This window comes from Euprymna scolopes, chromosome 4 (genome assembly GCF_053919585.1).
Source record: "Euprymna scolopes isolate OS-2025 chromosome 4, ASM5391958v1, whole genome shotgun sequence".
Classification (NCBI taxonomy): domain Eukaryota; kingdom Metazoa; phylum Mollusca; class Cephalopoda; order Sepiida; family Sepiolidae; genus Euprymna; species Euprymna scolopes.
The window spans coordinates 6,937,768-6,964,620 of record NC_136485.1 but is presented as its reverse complement, the minus strand read 5'-3'; the positions used below and the strand labels follow the sequence as shown (position 1 = coordinate 6,964,620).

Genomic DNA, 26,853 nt, shown 5'->3' with positions numbered 1-26,853 from the left:
GGTGACAGGAATTTTAGGAAAAAGCCGTTCAATAGTTTGCCCACTGTTGGATCTGATTTAGTATCTGCCGCAGCTCGGCTAAAGGTTCCTCCAAAGCTGGATCAACCTCACCGACAAGCAACTCAACTTCTCAAACAATATCTTGATGCCAGGCATGATCTTCATGCTCTGGATCAGTCACCACATCCTGCTTGTCCTCAAGGGACAAACCATCACTGACATATTCCTGCGGCCCCTGAGGAGGCCGCTTTATGTTGAGATCCGTTGTTTCTTTCTGGAACCAATGCTTGAAACCCTGATAGGTGGTTGGCCCAACAGGAGGTGGTTGTACTCTTAGCTGCACACCATTGCTGGCGGATGTTAGCAACTCCACCAGGAGAAGGTGGATCAAGACTGTGCCGCTCTACTAAGAGCCGGCAAGGAGACCGCTATACTCACAGTGCTGGAAACCGAACCAGGTGACCACAGACCCGGACTATCACCAAATACCCCGGCTGCCTTCACCTGAAGAGGGGCTGGAAGCCGTGGCGCTCCATGAAGACCCGGGCGAGGAGCCGTTTTGTTTGCCACCCGACGCACCGGTAGCGACGAGGCAGTACCAGAGGCGGACAAGTCCTGAGGTGACAAGCCATGGTGTTGACCGGCCACGATAAGAAGAAGAAGAGAGGGAGCACTGTGTGGACAGCACAGGAGCTTGCATTGGACGTGCTGATGGACGCACCGGCAAGTAATGACAACGCAGACGAAGAGGAGGACAGAGACGTGCGACGAACGGCCACAAAGTCGTTCGCCGCCACCCCGTCCCCAGAGTGAAGCACCCAATTATTAAGATAAATCTAACGTAATCATAACATTTGTCTGGCTAGTATTCCTTGTTTATCATATTTTTTTCATTGAGTACTCCCACTGACATTAGATAACCCCCTCTATGGTACCACACACGTCCTGGACCCACGATCACACTACCAGCACAGAGGTCGTTGTGTGTTAAAACCAGTCACAGAAGAGGGCCACACGAGGATGCCCAGTCGGTGATATTCAGCCCCACGGCAGGTGGAAGGCGTAGACACAGCTCAACAGGTGTTAGGTTCTAGATGGTGATCAGGGACTACGTACTTCGCATGCACGTGTCGTAGCATTTTAGAGATCCGATCATCACCAGGAACGAGAGATCGCCCAAGAGTAGTGAGGTCAACGTTGCTTGTAGGATGAAGCAGGCCTCAGTATGTGAACACCACTGGGATATGCCTCACAGTGAAGGAGGCTCGATGGACCAGCACCTGGGAGTGAAGGGCATCATTAAATTTTCTATTTTCTCACAATGTCCAGCGGCCGTCATCGCCAATGATCGTTACATCTAGTACAACAGCCATTCGCACAACAAGATCTGCACAACAAGATCTGCACAACAAGATCTGCACAACAAGATCTGCACAACAAGATCTGCACAACAAGATCTGCACAACAAGATCTGCACAACAAGATCTGCACAACAAGATCTGCACAACAAGATCTGCACAACAAGATCTGCACAACAAGATCTGCACAACAAGATCTGCACAACAAGATCTGCACAACAAGATCTGCACAACAAGATCTGCACAACAAGATCTGCACAACAAGATCTGCACAACAAGATCTGCACAACAAGATCTGCACAACAAGATCTGCACAACAAGATCTGCACAACAAGATCTGCACAACAAGATCTGCACAACAAGATCTGCACAACAAGATCTGCACAACAAGATCTGCACAACAAGATCTGCACAACAAGATCTGCACAACAAGATCTGCACAACAAGATCTGCACAACAAGATCTGCACAACAAGATCTGCACAACAAGATCTGCACAACAAGATCTGCACAACAAGATCTGCACAACAAGATCTGCACAACAAGATCTGCACAACAAGATCTGCACAACAAGATCTGCACAACAAGATCTGCACAACAAGATCTGCACAACAAGATCTGCACAACAAGATCTGCACAACAAGATCTGCACAACAAGATCTGCACAACAAGATCTGCACAACAAGATCTGCACAACAAGATCTGCACAACAAGATCTGCACAACAAGATCTGCACAACAAGATCTGCACAACAAGATCTGCACAACAAGATCTGCACAACAAGATCTGCACAACAAGATCTGCACAACAAGATCTGCACAACAAGATCTGCACAACAAGATCTGCACAACAAGATCTGCACAACAAGATCTGCACAACAAGATCTGCACAACAAGATCTGCACAACAAGATCTGCACAACAAGATCTGCACAACAAGATCTGCACAACAAGATCTGCACAACAAGATCTGCACAACAAGATCTGCACAACAAGATCTGCACAACAAGATCTGCACAACAAGATCTGCACAACAAGATCTGCACAACAAGATCTGCACAACAAGATCTGCACAACAAGATCTGCACAACAAGATCTGCACAACAAGATCTGCACAACAAGATCTGCACAACAAGATCTGCACAACAAGATCTGCACAACAAGATCTGCACAACAAGATCTGCACAACAAGATCTGCACAACAAGATCTGCACAACAAGATCTGCACAACAAGATCTGCACAACAAGATCTGCACAACAAGATCTGCACAACAAGATCTGCACAACAAGATCTGCACAACAAGATCTGCACAACAAGATCTGCACAACAAGATCTGCACAACAAGATCTGCACAACAAGATCTGCACAACAAGATCTGCACAACAAGATCTGCACAACAAGATCTGCACAACAAGATCTGCACAACAAGATCTGCACAACAAGATCTGCACAACAAGATCTGCACAACAAGATCTGCACAACAAGATCTGCACAACAAGATCTGCACAACAAGATCTGCACAACAAGATCTGCACAACAAGATCTGCACAACAAGATCTGCACAACAAGATCTGCACAACAAGATCTGCACAACAAGATCTGCACAACAAGATCTACACAACAAGATCTGCACAACAAGATCTGCACAACAAGATCTGCACAACAAGATCTGCACAACAAGATCTGGCTTGAGAAAGCTCCTGCGCATCAGGACCCTCGGCTCTTCATGAACCGTTAGAACCGTTTGAACTTGGCCAGAAGATCTGTCACCCTGTTCTGCCGCGTGCATCTGGCATTATGTGTGATGGTGCATCGCATCCCAATATGGCCAAGATTCAACTTGAATGCACCGTCTCCGGCACCTCAGGTCACTATCAGATCGGCCGCAAGTCCTGAGGTGACAAGCCATGGTGTTGACCGGCCACGATAAGAAGAAGAAGAGAGGGAGCACTGTGTGGACAGCACAGGAGCTTGCATTGGACGTGCTGATGGACGCACCGGCAAGTAATGACAATGCAGACGAAGAGGAGGACAGAGACGTGCGACGAACGGCCACAAAGTCGTTCGCCGCCACCCCGTCCCCAGAGTGAAGCACCCACGAACCTCAATGCTCAACCACCGCCACCAGGAAAACAACCCGCCGATGGTCCCCCGCCGTTTTTGGTCGATGCCACATTCCTGCCGCCAGATGGCGGACTCCCACCTGTATCACTCTCCTCCCCTCGCTTGCCCGCCATCGCACAAGACGACGACGCGGCCCCTATGCCTTCGCCGCAAAGAGTGAATGGAGCAAACACTACAGCCCCATACCGGTTCCTCGCTTTGCACGAGCACAGACCAATCACCCCGGCCCCCTCTCATCGTATCATTCTTTTGCCATGGTCATATTAACTGACCACGGCACCATAACATCTGACTACACCTCTTCTTATTCTTAACTATAATCCACACATGACAAGAACAAAACTGTCCTATCTTCAAAGACTTGCTTCCGGCAGTAATATGCATTTGGATGCAAACTAGTGGATAACCATTCATAATTTTGATGTTTTATATTAAACTTACAAAAATAATTTATGAGCGGATGACATAAAGTGATCCATAGCATTGTGAAAGGCATAGACAACAACGTAATCATAACAAATTATTAAGATAAATCTAACGTAATCATAACAAATTATTAAGATAAATCTAACGTAATCATAACAAATTATTAAGATAAATCTAACGTAATCATAACAAATTATTAAGATAAATCTAACGTAATCATAACGAATTATTGAGATAAATCTAATGTAATCATAACAAATTATTAAGATAAATCTAACGTAATCATAACGAATTATTAAGATAAATCTAACGTAATCATAACGAATTATTAAGATAAATCTAACGTAATCATAACAAATTATTAAGATAAATCTAACGTAATCATAACGAATTTTTAAGATAAATCTAACGTAATCATAACAAATTATTAAGATAAATCTAACGTAATCATAACGAATTATTAAGATAAATCTAACGTAATCATAACGAATTATTAAGATAAATCTAACGTAATCATAACGAATTATTAAGATAAATCTAACGTAATCATAACGAATTATTAAGATAAATCTAACGTAATCATAACAAATTATTAAGATAAATCTAACGTAATCATAACGAATTATTAAGATAAATCTAACGTAATCATAACGAATTATTAAGATAAATCTAACGTAATCATAACGAATTATTAAGATAAATCTAACGTAATCATAACGAATTATTAAGATAAATCCAACGTAATCATAACGAATTATTAAGATAAATCTAACGTAATCATAACGAATAATTAAGATAAATCTAACGTAATCATAACGAATTATTAAGATAAATCTAACGTAATCATAACGAATTATTAAGATAAATCTAACGTAATCATAACAAATTATTAAGATAAATCTAACGTAATCATAACGAATTATTAAGATAAATCTAACGTAATCATAACGAATTATTAAGATAAATCTAACGTAATCATAACGAATTATTAAGATAAATCTAACGTAATCATAACGAATTATTGAGATAAATCTAACGTAATCATAACAAATTATTAAGATAAATCTAACGTAATCATAACGAATTATTAAGATAAATCTAACGTAATCATAACGAATTATTAAGATAAATCTAACGTAATCATAACAAATTATTAAGATAAATCTAACGTAATCATAACGAATTATTAAGATAAATCTAACGTAATCATAACAAATTATTAAGATAAATCTAACGTAATCATAACGAATTATTAAGATAAATCTAACGTAATCATAACGAATTATTAAGATAAATCTAACGTAATCATAACGAATTATTAAGATAAATCCAACGTAATCATAACGAATTATTAAGATAAATCTAACGTAATCATAACGAATAATTAAGATAAATCTAACGTAATCATAACAAATTATTAAGATAAATCTAACGTAATCATAACGAATTATTAAGATAAATCTAACGTAATCATAACGAATTATTAAGATAAATCTAACGTAATCATAACGAATTATTAAGATAAATCTAACGTAATCATAACGAATTATTGAGATAAATCTAACGTAATCATAACAAATTATTAAGATAAATCTAACGTAATCATAACGAATTATTAAGATAAATCTAACGTAATCATAACAAATTATTAAGATAAATCTAACGTAATCATAACAAATTATTAAGATAAATCTAACGTAATCATAACGAATTATTAAGATAAATCTAACGTAATCATAACGAATTATTAAGATAAATCTAACGTAATCATAACGAATTATTAAGATAAATCTAACGTAATCATAACGAATTATTAAGATAAATCCAACGTAATCATAACGAATTATTAAGATAAATCTAACGTAATCATAACAAATAATTAAGATAAATCTAACGTATTATTATATTACTTCCGGCAGTAATATGCATTTGGATGCAAACTAGTGGATAACCATTCATAATTTTGATGTTTTATATTAAACTTACAAAAATAATTTATGAGCGGATGACATAAAGTGATCCATAGCATTGTGAAAGGCATAGACAACAACGTAATCATAACAAATTATTAAGATAAATCTAACGTAATCATAACAAATTATTAAGATAAATCTAACGTAATCATAACAAATTATTAAGATAAATCTAACGTAATCATAACGAATTATTAAGATAAATCTAACGTAATCATAACGAATTATTAAGATAAATCTAACGTAATCATAACAAATTATTAAGATAAATCTAACGTAATCATAACGAATTATTAAGATAAATCTAACGTAATCATAACGAATTATTGAGATAAATCTAACGTAATCATAACGAATTATTGAGATAAATCTAACGTAATCATAACGAATTATTAAGATAAATCTAACGTAATCATAACAAATTATTGAGATAAATCTAACGTAATCATAACGAATTATTGAGATAAATCTGATAAAACAACGAACGTAGAATTTAGAAGAGTAGAAAATGAACCTTGGATTTACTTTCGGCGTCCTTGTGACTCTTGCTTTTCTTTATTTGGTCCTTTAGTCCTCACATTCCATGAGTGATGTTTCTGACAAAGCAGGAAGAAGTGCTTTTTTCTGGGTCAGAATTTCTCCGATCTAACAGTTATCGTTGGCAAGTTTTTGATCTTGAAGTAGGATTTTTTTGAGCTCTTTACATCAACTGTCTTCATGTATTGTCTGGAGTGATTTCCATAAAAAAATCATTTCAGCAGATTTGATCCCGAAAATCCATCAAATATTGACAGTAAATGATTTTCGATAACATTTTGAACTGAAAGATAGTAAAAAAAAAAAAAAAAAATTAAAAATAATAAAAAAAAAAAATACTATTAGTGCAAAAATTGAAGAAAGTGACAACAGTGCCACAACAACACAGTTTTACTATTTACGCCTGTCAGCCTGCTGTTTGCCCATTGGCACGACAACTGCTGATCAGCCATAATTATGACATTGTATGTTTGGGATATGCAGTGGTATGGTCTCGCTCTACTAACCCAGATCTAACAATAATATTCTGTACATGGGCAATGGTGCATTTATAGCAATATAGAGAGTTTTTTATTGAGATGAGTGTAGTGCGGTAATCGGTCTCTTGAAAGATTAACAGGGATGCTACATGTCAGCTTTAGCACTGCACCACTCGACTGCAGAATATTGCACAACAGCATGGGCTTGTTCTACTCATGCTGTAAAGATTGACGTTGAGCTCAACAAGGCATGCAGGATAATTATCTGCAACCTGGAATCGATCAAACTGCCATCTGTCTACAGGTTTATCGAGAGGCAATAATGAAACATGACAAGCAGAGCAACAACAATCGCCATCCGTATCAAGAGACGCCACAACAACTACCATCACAGGCCTCAGATGAATAACACCAGCATCGGTTTACCTGTGTTGGTGGAATGAGCCTGTCAATGAGAACTCCCTTGGAAAGAGTGGGTAACACTCAACACGGGACAACCTGTACAAGTGGTGTGGGTTATATATAGGATGCTCAGCGTCCATACAACACCAACATGCATACTATCACACACATCCTCACGGACTGTTCGCCGAGTGAAGCATACTCCGATGCAGACTTGGGGGATGCCTCAGATACTACTCAATGAAAGATCTCAAGATTGAGTAACGAAACGTTACGATGATGATTGTATATTTTCATAATGCCTCTCCAGGATCAGTATTAAATATTTCCCTTCAGACTTTCACATTTCAAATAAATTTAGTCTGAACGGTTTTCTTTTTTGTTTTGTTTTTTTTTTTTTTTGTTAGTAATATTTAGAATAAATCTTTGTAAAAAGGACATTTTTTTTTCCTACTTTTTTTTTCAAGTTAAAAGAGGAATATAAAAAAGAAAATTATGTGTCAAACTTTAAAAAAAGAAATACCTGGCATATATGACAGGTATGGGATAATGAAGAATGCAATTGCAATTATCTGAGGGTCAAAAAAAAAAAAAGACAAATGTTAACGAATAGAATACAAAGTGTTATCAATAATTATGGGATAATGACACTTTACAGAATGACAGTAGTGATAAATGCAAATAAAATCAAAGCACAATTAAGTCGTGATAAATTCAAATAATTCCTGTACATTGCAGCAAATTACTATCAAAACAAGGGTAATGTCCTTTTAAAACAATAAAAAAAAAAGTTTATGTTGGGAATTATTTTTTTATTTTCTCTGTACCAAAAATTAAACCCACAATGTACTTTAGTATGCATACATTTCTACAATATTTCCCAAATCAGAAGTTTCCAGTCATTTTGGCACTTGTCCAGACCTCCCCCAATGAAAAAACAAAAGTAAAAAAATATGTATATGTATCTGTGATGAAAAAAATTATCATACATCAAAAATCATCTAAATTTATCAAGTAGTCTTATTTTTATAAAGAAAATAATTTTTAAGCGATTTTGAGTTTTTCAATGTCCCCCCATCCCCATGTTAAAAATCTTTCTAAAATCTTACAAAAGTTTTAATCAGTTGGAGTTATTTCCCCTGTTTCTTCAGAATGTTTTCGAGATGACGTCGCAAGATCGTCACTCTTTGTTTAGCCATAAATTTGATTTTCTTATTTAAAAAACTATTTGATCAATTTATGTGATTTTTGGTGTATGATATTTTCTTTCTGTCATGGATATGGAAGTTACTGTGAAAAAAATTGAATCTCAATAACAGAACACAAATTATTACTGGAAGTGTGACCTTCCGCATGACCTTGAACATTCACAAGTCTGACATGTAGAACATGGTGGGGGGAAATTTTTGGTTATTTCTAATCAAACACAAACTTTTCATCTAGGAAAAACATTAAATTGCCTAAAATTACTAACCCTTTTACTTACAAAAAAAAAAGGGTTCTTATTTAGAATTAAAAAAAAAACAATATGGAAAAATCCTTATTATGTACGAACCCATCACTGCACAGAGATGTCATATTCCAAAAATCATATAAATTGGTCAAGTTTTTTTTTTTAACTAAGAAAATCAAAATTTACGATTTTTATAAATAAAAAAGTTTTAACTATTTTGAAAACAAACAAAATCTCACGAGTCAAATTGAGTTGTCGCATTTGAATTTTAACAAATTCATCAAACATGGGAGTTTGTCATAAAAATTTGATTTTCTTAGTTAAAAACAAAAAAAAAAAAAACTATCAGAGATTTGTCTATATTTTCTGAATTTTTTTTTTGTTGTAAATTTTAGTTGAATTTCAAATAAGAACCAAGAAAAGGTGGTTAACATTGTTTGTCTATCCCTAAGCACTGAAAATATCAGACATTGATGTTAAGGAAAATCTGAAAAATAAAATCTTAACACTTCCACACGAAAAGGAATCGATAGATGCGTACATGTGTCTCCAACTCCAAAGAAAGATACTTCCTTAAATAGAGACCAGCCCTTTTCATGAATGCATGATAGTTGACCTTGTTTGGCCTACGTCATAGCTGGAGTGCCGCTTTAAGAGATAGGAAGGTTTACACTATTGTTTACCTCTTTCCACCTGGTGCATAAACGGGTTGAGTGGCCCTTTTTATTCTGGGTGCTGGCCTGCTAGTACGTATCTTGTTTTTATGCATATTTTCATGAGTTCCTCATTGATTATGGCTTTTTATTTTTTAAACTTATTTTTTATTAAACGCTGCCCTCTATTAATAGAGAGGATGTCCTCATCTGCAACTCAGGGAGGCATGTTGGATGGTTTGAGGAGACAGCACGCAATTAAAAAAAAAAAATTTGGTCAGGTTTACTTCAAATGAGAAGTATCTCTCATGTTAAAGTCTCTAAACACAATACAGAAAATTCAAAGACACTTGGAAATGGTGCGTCGTAGAGATTAAAGTTCTTATCTTGTTTGCCTTCTATTTGTTTTAATATTTGGTCAGGGTTTACTTCAAATGAAAAATATATAGGATTTATGCCCGCTTCACTTCCTGGACGTTCAGGCGGAACGTTTTTAATGTCATCAGATTAACAGACAATGATATTCAAGTAGACTCACCTGCTCGTCCACCAACTGACAAAGATGTCATAAATAGAAGAATCAGAGGTTAGCTTGGTGGGCTGTTAGTTTTGGTTTGCCGAAAGGCGATTCAGTTGGTCGCGTAACAGGTCTCTCGTCAGTTAATAAATTAATGAGTATGAAGAGTAAATACTCATTGATTTATTGATTGACGAGAGACTTGTTACATCACTAAATAAAACATTGTTACTTGTTGCAAACAAAACATTGGTGATTTTATTTGAAAGGAAAATCCTCAACACTAACCGAAACAATATGGTTGGTACTATGCTCCATGTTGAAATTGAGTAGTTTCAAATATGGACAAAAACCACAACTGGATTATCACCATCAGTAAACAGTACACCTACAAGTTCCTGCTATGACAGAAAGCTGGAGGAGAAAAGAAAAGCTAAGGAAAAGGGTTATAGTCAGCTAACTTCCTTCCTAATTTCTGGTGCAGCACTACCGGAAACGGTGACAAGTCAAATCAGATTCCTTTCACTTTGATCGTTCATTAGAATTTTGTGAAGAGATTCATTGAATAAAAAACAAAAGGACATTATTGAAAATATACAATAAAAATTAACAAAATAATACAGATAAAAATAACACAATTAGTCTTTATTCGCATTTTTGATAATTAAAAAAAAAAAAAATTTTTTTAAATAAGTTTTTATTTTATTTGAAATTTTATAACAAATGTATATTTATGAAATTATAAAAATAAAAGTTTCTTTTTGAAATTTTAAAAGAAAAACTTTTTATTTAAATTTATATAATACTAGTGGGGTGCCTGGCGTTGCCCGGGTGTTTGGAGGTTTCCCACGATGTTGAGGAAACCAAACTCCCCTGAAAAAGGAGGAACTCTCAAATGCATAGCAATTGTCTGATATGAAGGGTTTCCCCGATACTGATCAAAGCTAATTGCTTTCGAGACATTTCTGGCAGGAAAACCAAGCTGCCTACTTCACTCCGATTAGTTTCACTTTTTACAAAAAAGACGAACAAACACGCAAAAGGACGGAATAGCGGTAATTTTATAAAAGTCAATCAAAATAAATGTAGAGATGACGTCCGTTCGCAAATCGTAGATATTATAATCTAGGGAGTATATAAAAAGTTCTAAAAAATAGTAACCCCCCCCAAGTCTTTCTTGGACATACCAAAATGCGTGCGCCACTTTTGCCTTTTCTATATATATATGTTTATGAAAGTATAAAAATAAAATAATTGAAATTAAAATAACAAATGAAATTACTGAAATCAAAATAACAAAATTTCAAACATCATAAAAAAGAAAAAACCTATCCAATATATAATATTCCTAAAGGTTTGGATTCTCTGCTACCACAGGAATTCTCGCAGATGACTGTTGAAAAAGACTAATTATGTTAGTCAGAGTTATGTTTTCTGTGATAGAAACGTTGTTTGAATTTTGAAATTACTGTTTTTTCTTTTTTTTTTCTGCAATTTATCATCATGGCAAGGGGAAAAAAATGCATAAAATTTTGAGGATAACGTCTATCACTGAAATATTAATTAAAAAAAAAAAAAATATTTGTTTATTTTTTATAGTATTAAATTGTAATTTGGCTTATAAACGTATTTAATGCATATTTTATTTTACTAATTGTGTTATTTTCATTCATATAATTTAGTTCATTTTTATTGTGTATTTTTCAATAATGTCCTTTTCTTATATTTCAATGAATCGCTTCACAATAGAAGTGCAATAAAAGTGAAGGAACTGATTTGCCTTGTCACCAGTTCTGGTAGTGTTACACCGGAACCTAGGAAGTACAGTAGCTGAATATAATCAGGAAGAGTCTCACCTCGTTTGTGCCCTTGTCCAACAGCCAAATCCATTGCTGTCAGATGATCTTCATTACACATCGTAAAATCAGCCCCGCATTCTAACAAAAGTTTCACACAGTTTGCGTGATTGTTGTTGGCTGCGTACATAAGTGCGGTATTTCCACTCTGCAATTAAACACAACCAATCAAATAAGTTTTCAACTTAAAAAAAAGAAAGTTCCATTTTTTTTTTTTTTTTTTTTTTTACAATGACAAAATTTTAAGATGTGTTCAAAAAACACTGGATGAGAACTCAAATGTAGATGGCGAAGCTATCGAGGTTCTTCAGAAGTTTTATTATGTTGGTAATACCATTGGAGCACAGGGTGGAACAGGTGTTAGTATGATTGCAAAGGAGTCAGGTGTAGACGGAGTAGGTTTAGGGAACTTTTACCATTAATAACCAACAGAGCGTTATCATTGTCAACCAATCTTATTAAGTTTTTTTCTCAGTGTTCATGGTTAGAGTACAAGAACCTTTGAATTAGAGAACAAAAACTTCTGCTTCCATTATTAAAAACTAATAAAAAAATATTGGTCAGGATTAACTAAAAAAAAAAAATTGCTGAAATTGATTGGAAATAATTTTTTTTATTTTTAACAAAATGGGCCAATATTTGTCAAAAATAACCAAAAAGGTATAAGTATGCATCATTTTTTAATGAAGCTATTTAAATTCAAGGAAATAGAGAAAAATCATTTTTATATATATAAGACTAGCCTGGGTGCCTGGCATTGCCCGGGTGTTTAAAGGTGTATGTTGAGCAAAAAATCTCATCCCGGTTGTACTATTAAGAAAATGCTCTGCCAAGGTTGCTCCAGTTCTCTCCAAACTTTACAACAAATGCCTTAACGAATCTTGCTTTCCTGAGTGCTGGAAAACTGCTTCTGTGGTACGAGTTTTCAAACATTCTGACAAAAGAACTGATTCATTAAATTATCACCCCATTAGCCTCCTCCCGTTTATCGCCAAAATATTTGAGACCATAATTTATCAAGCTCTAGTTCATCACCTTACAGCTAATCTTCTGACCGACCAACAATATGGATTTAGGCAAGCCCGTTCAACAGCAGATATCCTAACTGTAATCTCTGAATGTATATATACCATTCACTGGACAAAGCAGAGGATAAAGCGGTGGCCTAACAGGAATTTTATCATGATGTTCAATGAAGGTTATCCCATTGCACAACAAGAAAAAAATGAAAGAATACTTCGATAAGCATTTTTTTTTTTTAATAAATGAAAAGGTAAACAGGGAAAGAAAGATATAGTCAGTTTTATGTTCACCAATAACAGTGTCTGCCAAATTAGTCCCTCTGGCGGTTCTCAAAGAACTCATTTAACAATATTGTAAGGGATAGTAGGGGTAAGAATATAGGTGTAGTCAGGGCTTACTGTGTGTCAAAGAATTTAAATAAAACACGTCAACACTTAATCTTTTTAAAAGAGGGTGTATGTAAATTACCTCCCTTGCGCCATTAACTTAAATGTTCTCATTCGAGAAAATTTCAATCCTCTTGGTTCTGTAATCCAAGAAAATAATCCAAATCTTCTGTGGTGTAATGTATTTCTATAGAAGATTTCTTGGTTCCTTTTGACATGAATTCTAGGCCTTAAAATAGTTCTTTCTTCCTCGGTGAAGAGGTTGTTGTAATTTCATTTACAACTGATTTTTTAAACAGTCTTTTCTGACTAATTCTGTGTCGTCTTCCTTGACGAATCCCGATTGAAGAAAAAGAAACCAAACAACTGGTTTCTCTTGTTTAAACTTGCGATTTTTAACGTCTTTTCTCTTGACGCGAGATAGCGAGGCAACTTCTTTCTCATGTTCAAAACTTCCAACAAAATGGCGCACACATCTCCTTTTATCAATCGAAAGACACGCATTTAACATGTGATAAAACAAGCAGTAGCAGCACAAGATATATCAAGAAAAGGGTGGTAAAGAAGGGGAGGGAGAGAGAAGGAAAGACAGAAGGTGGAAAATAAAATTTCTACAGGCCCTAGATATATCTAAGGCTTTTGACAGGGTATGGCACGATGGTCTTTTCAGGAAAATCAGATCATACGGTATCACTGGAAGAATACATAACGTAATTAAATCCTTCTTAAGTAAGAGAACAATCCAGGTTCTTCTCGACGGTCGTACATCTAAACAATATGATATAAATGCGGGAGAACCTCAGGGGTCTATCCTTGAACCTTTATTATTCCTAATATGCATAAATGACCTCCGTGATAAAATTGTCTCCAAGATGGGTATATTTGCTGATGACACCATTCTCTATAACAGGTACGAGGGGAAAACAAATGAACACATATCTAAAGAAATGGCAGAAACACTAGAGGATGACCTCCAATATGTAGTGGAATGGGGACAAAAATGGATGGTCACATTCAATGCTGCTAAGATTAAGCTTGTTTCCTTCAATAATTACAAGAAACCTTCTCTACCACCAATAGCAATTGCCAAAAACACATTACCTGAAAGTACTTCATTCAAACTTCTTGGCCTAACGTTCACAGGATACAGGAGTTGGAACAGCTACATTGAGAGCATTGCCAAGGCTGCTGCGAAGAAGATAGGTTCTCTCTACAGTGTTAGAAAGCTACTTATGCCTGAAAGTATCCTGTACCCCTATTCACTCATGTATGGAGTATTGTTGTCATATTTGGGCTGGTGCATCTGCTACTAGTCTCTCCTTCCTGGATAGGGTTCAAAAAAAAGTTGCCAACCTGATAGGTCCTGAACTGTCATCTAAGCTTCAGCCTCTGTCTCATCAATGAAATGTTGCATCCCTCTGCCTGTTCTACAAGTACTTTAATGGTGAATGCTCTGACGAACTACAAGCAAATACCCCCGACAAACCCGACAAGCAATTAAATCCCACCCCTACACAGAGATCTCTAGGTGTAAGAAAGCCTTCTACTCCAATAGTTTCTTCCACAGAACTGCTAGACTTTGGAACTCCTTTCCAGGACTCTGCTTTCCCAACTGTACTGACATGCAGAAGTTCAAATGTAATGTGAACAGACATCTTGCTGCTCATCTCCTTTCATAATGTCCCTACAACTTATGTTCCTGATAGTAGCCCCCTACTTGAAAGTGGCACTGTGCCTTGTTTGGGATGAAAATTGAATAAAATGAAATAAAAAATTTGAAGAATTGTTGAAACATTAGGATGCATGAAATATTAATTGGATTCGCGTAAATTGTACAATATTATTTCTCTTTCTAAGTGTGCTCGAGTTGAGCAAAACAAAAATGAAAATAAAAAGACTCAGAGGGAGGTAGGAGTCAGCACTAAATTTCAGGAACATTGTGAAAAGTTTGTTGAGCGTAACACGTTTTTTTTTAATGAGAAGTGTAAGCGTGGTGTACACAAGAAGTGCGGTAAAATTAAAGTAGAAAGTGAAGCTTGGGTTTATTTTCGGCAACCTTGTAACTCGCTTTCCTTAATTTGTCCTTCAGTTCTCACATTTTATGAGCAATGTTTCTGACAAAGGGGGAAAAATTACTGTTTTTGGCATTACAATCTATTCATCTAACACTTAATTTTTGCTAGTTTTTGCCCTTAAAACAGTATTTTATTTTAAAACTCTTTACATCAAGTGGCTTCATGTTTTGTCTGGAGCGATTTCCATTAAAAAAATATATGCACTACATCTTAAGAAAAATGTATTTAAAACATAAAAAAATGCTGCGATAATATAATGACAAGTAAAAAACAATGGAAAAGTAAATTATATAGAACTCTCTATACCATCATGACATCCATTCAGTCTTGAAAAACAATGAATACCCTCTGTAAGGGTGTGCACGTAATTGTAAAGCAAGAGTTGTACAATCTTCAACCTCACTTTTCTCGAGTTAGAATTGCCTGATTTCAGTCACAAGATGTCCAGGACTAGAATTGATTGCCTCCAACAAATTTGTCCCCTAATCGCCATAGTTCCTTATGTTCTTGTGCCAATATATTCTGTTTGAGGTGAAAAAAAAGGGGGGAATGAAATAACTGATGAGCAAACACAAAAACAAATTTATATTTTTTTGTTGCTTTTTTATGAGAACTTTGGTGTTGCTTCTTTTTAATGAGAGACACTTAAGAATATTTAAGTTTTACGTGTTTGATGTCAATCGTGTTCTGTCCAGGATTGTTTAGTTTCGAACATCATGTAAATACTGGTATGCACACAAAGTAAATAGGAATTTAAGTTTAAAAAAAAAACTTATGACGTTCAGTCACACAGGTTGATAAACCAGATTGTTTTAAAGAGACAAAAAAGATAAAAATGCATCAGCTACTCCTAATAACATTTTATTTTACTTTATCTTTTTTTATTTTTTTACAAACGAACCACCACTTATCAAGGCCCAAAGGCCAATTGAGGATAAGGATTATTAAATGTATGGTGGTCACTGGGACAACAATGTAGTAATCATTAATGGAGATGGATCTGCTTTATAAAACTATGTCTTTCTGTCTCCATATTTTCAAATTCCATCTCTTCTGAAACTAAAAGTCACAGAGCAGTGCTGGGGATCTCAAATGATTAGATTTTTATCGACCGTTCTTTTATGGGTCTTTAGCTGGTTAAAATAGTTTTTACGGGGTCAAAATTGAAAAAAAAAATCATTGTACATTTTGTACATTCAACTTGGTTAATTTTTAATCCGTTCATATGCGTGTCATGTTGGTACAGTGGTAACATCACCAGCTTTGAATGCTGCAGTTTTGCTTTCGTTTTCAATTCTAGCTGATGGCATCCAAATATTGTTTTTTTTTTTTAAATCACGACTCTATAATAATATATACGAAATCTGGACAAATTAAAATATATTTAAACATATTTAAGTATTTTACGACTGGGCAAAAACCAGGCACATCCTCGAAGGGGACAACTTAAACATGTTTGCATTGGACATGAAAACAACCATATTGTAGTCACCTGGAAAGCATACTAGCAAAACAAAGTTCAACAGGCGAGCAGTTCTAGGAAAAGAAGCTTTGTTCATGGAATTTGCGCTTAGATTTAAGCACTGACAGAGAGTGGGGGAAATTGCTGGTAGTGGTTGCAGCTTGAGATAGTTTGGCAAGGGGGGATCATAGATTGATGCTCGGATGAGCCCTGTTCTGAAAAGATGTTTAATAAACCATTAAAAAAGTACATTATGGAGATTCCCGAATAATGATTGTTTTGGAATCTGACAGGAGTAAGACATGATAATATGATTTGATCCTTCATAACAAATTGGTGGTGCTTCAACAATATTTCCTATTGGATTGGGTATGAGTGTTGGCAGATAAAATGCTAGGTGAAAAAGATTCTTGTATCCTAGGGCGTTATAGTGTAGTTGTGGTGAGAGGTATGCACTGACCAAAAATAAACGGACAAAACTCATTTTAGGACCACCCCCACATCTCAAGACAAAAAGAAATACAAAAAAATATGTAAAATCATAAATTATGTTCTTAATTTACCTTTTATTCACTCTGAACAAGGCACATTACAACCGAGATGTAAGGATTACTGCAGGCTCCAAAGCCAAGAGAGTATGGCCCACTTTTTAAATGATCTGTTTCTTGTTGATTGAGGTTAAGGCTGAGTTCTATGCAGTCTTAGAAGGTTCACCTGTTGCAATATTTTTGATTCATAATTGGGTATGATCCCACACAGTCGGGCGATTCTATTTATAAACGATGCTGCTAAGAACTGACGAATCAAATTAATTCACGTTCTGCTACCAACCAATAAGAAACCAGAATTGCTGCATAAATATTGAACCTTTTCTGTACCAATTTCACATGTTTTTTTTTTCGTCTCGACACGGTAAGAATATTTTGCTCTGTGGAACTGTCTACTGCAAACAAGTCACCTCTAAGGACTTGTGTGTAACAATGAACCATCGGAAACTCTTCTGTCTACTGCAAACTAGTCACCTCTCAAGACTTGTTTAGAACAACGAACCATCGGAAACTCTTCTGTCTACTGCAAACCAGTCACCTCTCAAGACTTGTTTAGAACAACGAACCATCGGAAACTCTTCTGTCTACTGCAAACCAGTCACCTCTCAAGACTTGTTTAGAACAACGAACCATCGGAAACTCTTCTGTCTACTGCAAACCAGTCACCTCTCAAGACTTGTTTAGAACAATGAACCATCGGAAACTGTTCTGTCTACTGCAAACCAGTCACCTCTCAATACTTGTTTAGAACAACGAACCATCGGAAACTCTTCTGTCTACTGCAAACCAGTCACCTCTCAATACTTGTTTAGAACAACGAACCATCGGAAACTCTTCTGTCTACTGCAAACCAGTCACCTCTCAAGACTTGTTTAGAACAATGAACCATCGGAAACTCTTCTGTCTACTGCAAACCAGTCACCTCTCAAGACTTGTTTAGAACAACGAACCATCAGAAACTGTTTTGTCTACTGCAAACAAGTCACCTCTCAAGACTTGTTTAGAACAACGAACCATCGGAAACTGTTCTGTCTACTGCAAATTAGTCACCTCTCAGGACTTGTTTAGAACAACGAACCATCAGAGACTGTTCTGAAACTAAACATGGCTGACACCTCTAGATGTTATGGGCCCAGCGTGCGTCTTTATTTCGATGGATCCGAATCAAAATTCGAATTGTGGCAAGTTAAATTTCTAGGATATCTACAAATCCAAAAGCTACACAAAGTACTTCAAACACAACCTGAAAACAGAAACGACCCCGATTTCATTGAAAAGAATGCAACTGTCTTTGCGGAATTAATACAGTGTTTAGATGACCGAAGTCTATCACTAGTAATGACAGAAGCCCTTGACGATGGCTGCAAAGCATTGAACATATTGAGAGAGCATTATTTATCGAAAGGAAAACCCAAAATTATTTCTTTATATACTGAACTGACCTCTCTAAAACGAATAGAAGCTGAAACTATTACTGATTATATTATAAGAGCTGAAACGACTGCAAATTCTTTAAAAATGTCTGGTGAAGTTATAAGTGACAGTCTGTTAATTTTCATGGTCCTTAAGGGATTACCGAGTGATTTCAAGCCATTTACTACCGTGATAATCCAGAAAGAAAAACCCATGACTTTTAGCCAATTCAAGGTAGCACTCAGAAGTTACGAGAAAACTGAAAAAATGATCACAGAAAAAAAAAACGAATCTACAAATATCATGAAATTTAAAAATGCACACATAAAAACACCAAAATTAAATTATACCCATGCCAGGAATAAAAACCGCAACTTTGCCAAAAACAATTTTTCTCCTAAAAAAAATACAAAAATTATTTGCTATAATTGTGGACGACGTAATCACAAGAGTTTCCAATGTAGATGCAGGACTCAAAATGGTGACTCCATTAAAAATGTGGAGAGCTCTGTTAGCGAACATACATTTTTATTTTCATGTACGTTTAATGCTTCAACAAACAATAATAATTTTCTTGTCGATTGTGGGGCCACGGCACGTGTGATTACAAAGGAATCTGATTTTATCAATTTTGATCCCAACTTTAAGCCACAAAATCATTTTGTAGAACTAGCTGACGGGAGTCGAGTAAATGATATCGTTTTGAAAGGAGACGATGCTAAAATCTCGCTAAGGAACAATAATGGTGAAGTATGTTTCTGTATTCCAGAAAATGCTCTTCTAATCCCAAAATTAAAACAAAATATATTTTCTGTACAAGCTGCCACAAAACAAGATGCAAATATAAACTTTAGCTCAAATAAATCAAAACTGGTATACCCGAATGGAACTGTATTCGATATTAAAGAAAATGAGAGACTATATTATTTAAATAGCGTAGTCCTATCGAAAACCGCCTGCCATGCTCTACAGACATGGCATAAAATTTTTGGACATTGCAATATTCCTGATATCAAAAAGTTGCCGACTGTAGTTGATGGAATGAAAATACAAACATAAAAAAACTTCAACTGCGACGTCTGTACGCAAGGGAAAATGACAAACTTTCAAAGCAAGATACCAGACAAGAAGGCCAAAAAAATCCTATCAATGGTGCATTGTGACTTGAACGGTCCCGTGAAACCGATGGTCAGAGAACATTATAGATATATGTTGAATTTTGTGGATGACCATTCAGGTTTAATAATAATTTACTTTTTAAAGAACAAATCTGATACCCTGCTAGCAACTAAAAAATATCTAGCTGACATGGCTCCCTACGGTGAAGTCAAGTGTATTCGCTCTGACAACGGTACGGAATTCACCAATAAAGACTTAACCATCACATCAAGCATGAAAAATCAGCTCCTAGATCGCCACACCAAAACGGGACTGCTGAAAGAGCATGGCGGACACTTTTTGAAATGGCAAGATGCCTACTCATTGAATCAAAACTCCCCAAAAACCTCTGGATGTACGCACTTATGGCGGCAGCCTATATACGCAACAGGTGTTTTAACAAAACATTATCTAAAACTCCATATGAATCTTTCTGTGGTAAAAAAACAAATTTAAGCAGAATGCATATATTTGGTTCAACTTGCTTCGCATATATAGAGAAAAAGAGTAAATTGAATATTAAAGCTGACAGAGGTATATTTCTTGGATATGATAAAAACAGTCCAGCCAATTTAGTATTTTTTCCAGAGAAAAATAAAATAAAAAGAATCCGATGTGTAAAATTCACAGACACGTTTAATTTTAAAGACGAAAACCCGTCATATGAAGAAGATGAAATTATATTTCCTCAAATTATTAAAACAAACGAAGAAAATAAAAATGACGGAGACAAGAGTATCCATGATGATGATGATGATGAAGGCGAAAGATATCCCAAAAGAAATAGAAGGCGACCTGTTTTTTTTTGTGGTCGACAATATAAAAGATTATCAAATCAACTATTGCTATTCAATGGAAAATGCGCCAAAAAGCTTTAACGAAGCAATTAATTCAGAACGTTGTGATGAATGGAAAATTGCCATGAAAAAAGAAATAGATGCCTTAACCAAAAATGATACCTATACGGTAGTGCCTCTCCCAAAAGATAAACATGTTATTTCTACAAGATGGGTCTTTACAAAAAAGACTACAGCATCAGGCATAAAACAATACAAAGCTACATTTCTTGCTAAAGGGTACTCTCAGATTTACGGTATAGAATATTTTTCTACATTTTCACCGACCACAAACTTAACTATAATGAGAATTTTACTGCAAATCGCATCGCAATATGACCTAAACATCCATCAAATGGATGCCCCAATAGACTGAAATTTATATTACCCCTTCAGAGAGATTTATAATGAAAAATAAAAATAGCGTATGATGACTTAACAAGTCATTATATGGTCTAAAGCAGAGTGCTCAGTGTTGGAATACAGTGTTTCATGATTATATTATTAAACAACAATTTAGACAATGCGCTGTAGACCCCTGTTTATATACCCAACACAAAGACGATAAACTACTGATTTTGGTTTTGTGGGTCGATGATATTTTAATCGCATCAAATTGTGACATAATGTTGACCGATGTTAAGAACAAATTAAGTAAAAGATTAAAAATGACCAATCTTGGCAAAATATCCTGTTTTTTGGAGATAGAATTTACTCAAAGCAAAGGACTTATTATGATGAATCAATCGAGATACATCGACAAAATATTATTAAAATTTGGAATGGGAGAGTGCAAGAAACGCTCTACACCGGTCGAAAATGATATTAATAAAAATATACACACAGAATCTGAAATAATAAATGATAAACAATACCGTGAAATTATAGGTAGTCTTGTATATTTAATGACTGCGACCAGACCCGACATATGCTATACAGTAACAAAACTGTCACAAAAATTATCACGACCGACAATGAAGGATTTAAACAGAGCTAAACAAGTCCTGCATTATTTAAAAGGAACTAAAGAACAGAAATTAGTATTTAGAAAATCAAAAAATCCCCTAAAATTAGAAGGATTTTCGGATTCAGATTGGGGAAACGACGAAGATCGAAACAGTATATCTGGATATTGTTTCAGACTCTCAGAAAATGGGCCCATTATTTCATGGAAATCTAAAAAGCAACAGATTGTATCTCTCTCTACGTGTGAAGCAACTGACAATTTATTCTTTTTTTTTTTTTTTTCCTTTTTTTTATTCACTTCAAACACACAATATTGCGTAAAGTTTACATTTGAATTTTGTATCAACTTGCAACTAAAATTAGATACTGCCAATTTAGGAAGAGGTGTGATTCATGATTATGCAACTTTTGCTTCACAATTACATGTGCCGTTACCCTTATAGTATATAGATCAAGTTATTTTTATAAAGAAAATCATTTTTAAGTGATTAATAGGAATTCGTAGGCATTACAACATAAATTTAGCAAATATGAATTAAGAACTCAGGTGATAAGTCATCTCCCTTTCAGTACAGACCAATAAGTCTCCTGTGTGTTATGAGTAAGTTGCTGGAATCCATATTAAATAGAGAAATAGTCAACCACCTCAGCAGAAATAACCTTCTTAGTGACATGCAATATGGTTTCCGTTCTGCAAGATCTACCGAAGATGTGCTTATGGTTATATCTCATAGGATTAGTGAATCTCTTGACAAAGGTTTCCTTTCCAGAGCAATTGCTCTTGACATATCAAAGGCCTTCAACAAGGTATGGCATAAAGGCCTACTTCACAAGATCTCCAGCTACGGTATAACTGGAAATATTCTATCATTAAATCATTTCTCTCTGATAGGCTCATAATAGTGGTTGATGGACAAAAATCAGAGGCCTGCAGTATTAATGCTGGAGTCCCTCAAGGGTCCATCCTGGGACCAACTCTCTTTCTGATCTACATCAATGATCTCCCTAAACACATACTTAAATCATTCGTTGACATCTATGCTGATGACACGACCATCTACGGCTGTAAATGACAAAGCTCTCTCTGATTCTCTCTCCTCTGATCTCGAATGAGTGGTTCAGTGGGGGAAGACGTGGCTGGTTACCTTTAATGCATCTAAAACTAAACTCCTATCTTTACATCATCAACGCTCTGATCCCCATCTGGCATCAATTGAAATGGATGGCTCTCATCTAGGAGACGCCCCGTGTTTTGACAAACTTCTGGGCTTGACCTTCACTCCTGATCTGAAATGGAACCCGCACATTAAGTCTGTTACCAAGGTCGCTGGAAAGATGGTGGAATCCTTCTACCGCTCCAGAAGATATCTCACTACTGATGCAATTCTCTATCTATATAAAAGCTAAGTACGTCCAACAATGGAATACTGCTGCCATATCTGGGCAGGAGCTGCTAAAAACAGCCTATCCTGCCTTGACAGATAGACTTCGTGGCTTAGTGGGGGATGCCTTTTTCTCTTCCCAGCAACCTCTCTCCCACAGAAGAGACGTTGCAAGCCTATCTTTGTTTTATCGTTATTCTCATGGCAGGTGCTTGTCTGAACTCCAATCTCTGGTCCCCTCCCCGCGCCAATCTTTCACGAAAAACACCCGTCTAGCTGAATCCACTGTCAAAAACTTTCCCCACTCTTTATCTATGCCTAAATCCAAACGTAGATTCCATGAACAAAGCTTCTTTCTTAAAACTGCACACCTATGGAACTCTTCCGTCTGCCTGCTTCCCACCTGACTACAACTTGGATGTCTTCAAGTCCAACGTAAACAAATTCCTGATGAACTGCCCCCTTAAGAAGACACTTTAAATATCCAAACTAACATACTGTACTTACAATAACCCTTATCCCTGAGGGGTTTCCAGGCCTTGATAAGTGGTGTAAAAAAAAAAAAAGAATTATTGTGGAGTTATCTCCCTTTGTTTCAGATGAGACTGCCATTCCTCAGATACACATAAAATTTTATTTTCATATTTAAAAATAGAACTACTTGATCAATTTACATGATTTTTGGAATATTACATTTTCCTTTCATCATGGAATCAATGTTTTTTTTAAATATAGTGTAGCAGTTGAAATTGAAACAAACAATAAGCAGGAGTGAATTCTCGCAGCTGGAGATTTTGAACAAACTTGTTTCCTGGCTTGTCCAATAAGAAGCCAGCTCTCAGTCACATGATTGAGTTTATAAAAGGTTAAACTAGTAATGCACTCTTCCTCTTTCTTCCCAACTCTTGCTGACAGCACATCCCTCTGTTGGAGCATGAATACAAACAAACCAACATTGCTATCTCCACATACGGTACACACCTGAACCCTCTTTCTCATCCTACGGTACTGTCTCTACTCTTTCGTGATGCACACTTAAAACTACTAACTTCTACAAGACAAACAATCCATACACGTATTCACACATGAACATTTTTCTCTTTCAACAGGATTGTCTAATCTTAAATCTACGTCTCTACATGCGAACAATTTCTACAACTAACTCTTTCTCTATACAACCCGTTTCATTATTCTGACAAAGAAAACCAATAAAGCCGTTTTTAAGTGTTAAAATGAGATTTCATGTCTTCAAGTCTACAATAGGATAAATTCTGGACAAGAACCCAATTTTTTTGGTAAGGAAAACTCACATTGCATTTGATTGCTTGCCTTTGTTGAGAAGAATAAGAGTAGTGGTTGATGGCCAGAAATGGGCAGAAATCAGAGGCCCACAGTATTAATGCTGGAGTCCCCCAGGGGTCCATCCTGGGCCCAACTCTCTTCCTGATCTACATCAATGATCTCCCTCAACACATACTTAAATTATTCATTGACATCTATGCTGATGACATGACCATCTATGGCAACACATCAAAGGCCGTAAATGATAAAGTTCTCTCTAATTCTCTCTCATCTGATCTTGAGCATGTGGTACAATGGGGGAAGACGTGGCTGGTCACTTTTAATGCATCCAAAAACCAAGCTTCTATCTTTACATCATCAACGCTCTGATCCCCATTTGGCATCAATTGAAATGGATGGCTCTCATCTTGGGGAGGCTCCATGTTTTGACAAGCTTCTGGGTTTGATCTTTACTCCTGATTTGAAATGGAACACATATATCAAATCTGTTGCCAGGGACGCTGGGAAAATGGTGTGATCCTTCTACCCCTCCAGAAGATATCTCACTACTGATGCAATTCTCTATCTGTATAAAAGCCAAGTACGTCCAAGGATGGAGTACTGCTGCCACATCTCGGCAGGAGCTGCTAAAAACAGCCTATCCTGCCTTGACAGAGTACAAAATAGACTTCGTGGTTTAGTGGGGGATGCCCTTTTCTCTTCCCTGCAACCTCTCTCCCACAGAAGAGACGTTGCGAGCCGGTCTTTGTTTTATCGTTATTTCCATGGCAGGTGCTCGTCTGAGCTCCAATCCCTCGCCCCCCCCCCCTCGCCAATCTTTCACGAGAAACACCCGTCTGGCTGAAACTACTGTCAATAATTTTTCCCACTCTTTATCTGTGTCTAAATCCAAACGTAGATTCCATGAGCAGAGCTTCTTTCTCAGAAGTGCACGCCAGAGGGACTCTCTGCCGCTTGCCTGTTTCCCACCCGACTACAACTTGGACGTCTTCAAGTCCAACATAAATAAATTCCTGACAAATCGCCCCCTTTAAGTAAGACACTATCAAAACCCCCAATACTAATGATTACTACAATACTATCTCATTAATTACTTAGTACATGCAATAACCCTTATCCCTGAGTAGCCTTCGGGCCTTGATAAAACAAGAAAAAAAAACGAAAAAAAGAAAAAAAAACGTTTTTAATAATCTTGCAAAAATACTTAAAATCAAGGAAATAGCATGTTCTACAGTCTTGTTTTTCTAGGAATTTCAATAGAGAAATAATTTAGATTTTAGAATCATGGGATTTTGCACTATAAACCATTTTTTTTTTTTAAATAAAATTTGTGTTTTTTGAAAATATGTTTACCATTTAAAAAAAATTATATGACTTGCTCCGTTGTGTTAAATGTTTGCGCATCAGTTAAAAAAAACTTTACTTTTTTAACAGATTCCGTTTTAATTTTCACATGCCTTGAACAGATCCACATCTTTTCTATGGATTTCATGAATCACCATCATCATTCATCGTTATCTTAATGCCCATTTTGCATGCTGGTATATGTTGCCTTGCTTTTAGAAATTGATTTTCAATCTAACGCATCTGTGGGAATTGAAATTTCCAGGCTAACTCAATTATCGCCCTTTAACTCTGGTAATCAGAGGGTGATACAGCCACGTCACTTCCTGTTCTGTAGATTTCTATCTTTTTTTGCTGGACTCTCGACAAGTCAAGATGTGACGAAACGCAGCTCTCTTGTACTAACCTGTCAGCCTATCATCAAATACTAACCGCAAGTAATGTTACTCAATGAACTGTTACTATCTATAAAACAAATTACTTTTTTATATATATATATATTTTTTAATCATTTTCTTCTAACTGGGAATGGGAATGGAGTGTCCTTCTGGATGCCAGACATTTACCTGCCATCTCATACATTCCAACCAAGAGATCTTTTTAAGATTCTAATTGCCCCTTTAAGTGCAATTGTTTACATCTCTCTTGCACTTGGTTCACCAAATAATTTTCCCGGCTAGTTTTGAAATTCTTTTTGAAGTCCAGTTACTCCATTAATTACTGAAACAATGGAGATCTTCCTAAGATTTCAGTTTCTTTTCATGTCATGCATAAGACGTTGGTATTTTGCTATCTTTCCCTCTGAAACCCAGCATCATTAGGGGCACTGACTTCTACTAAGGTTGCTTCTTTCTCCTTGTCCAATATCACTATTTCAGGTTTTGCAGCTCCGTTTTCTAGGCTACAGGAATTGCATAGTCATAACCGATTATGTAAGACTTATTTCAAACTGTTCTTTCCGGTATATGTTCCTAAGATGATGATCCCTAGTTAAGAAAGTGCCACGTGGTAAGATCAATTGCTCTGCTCATCTTCATCATGATCAGTTGGAAGTTAATCGAGATAAGACATAAGAAAAAAATATATTTTAAACTGATGGATTCTTGTTGTTGGTTTTCCCAAGGGAGTAGTGTAGTAACCGTTAATGGTGTAAATTTGATTATTTAAAGGGAATGCTCAAGA

At 36.0% G+C, this 26,853-nt stretch overlaps 2 protein-coding genes across 5 annotated transcripts in view; one reads left to right on the top strand and one right to left on the bottom strand.

Annotated features, from left to right (window-relative positions):
• LOC145272817 (uncharacterized) overlaps window positions 1–26,853 on the top strand; it is a 731,987-nt gene that overhangs the window by 561,588 nt on the left and 143,546 nt on the right. The gene's annotated exons all lie outside the window — the stretch shown is intronic.
• The window catches only part of LOC145266524 (uncharacterized), a 67,936-nt gene that overhangs the window by 3,938 nt on the left and 37,145 nt on the right, over window positions 1–26,853 (bottom strand). For 2 of the 4 annotated variants that reach the window (XR_013864734.1, XR_013864733.1), the window contains exons 8-9: window positions 11,777–11,924; window positions 6,394–6,699 (exon numbers count right to left, since the gene is read on the bottom strand). Coding sequence is in view for 1 of the 4 variants with exons in the window: in XM_080122295.1 (XP_079978421.1) it covers window positions 11,777–11,924 (148 nt within the window). In the remaining 3 variants the exon portion in view is untranslated. The remainder of the gene's footprint in view (window positions 1–6,393; window positions 6,700–11,776; window positions 11,925–26,853) is intronic. The other 2 variants (XR_013864735.1, XM_080122295.1) reach the window with 2 other exon arrangements.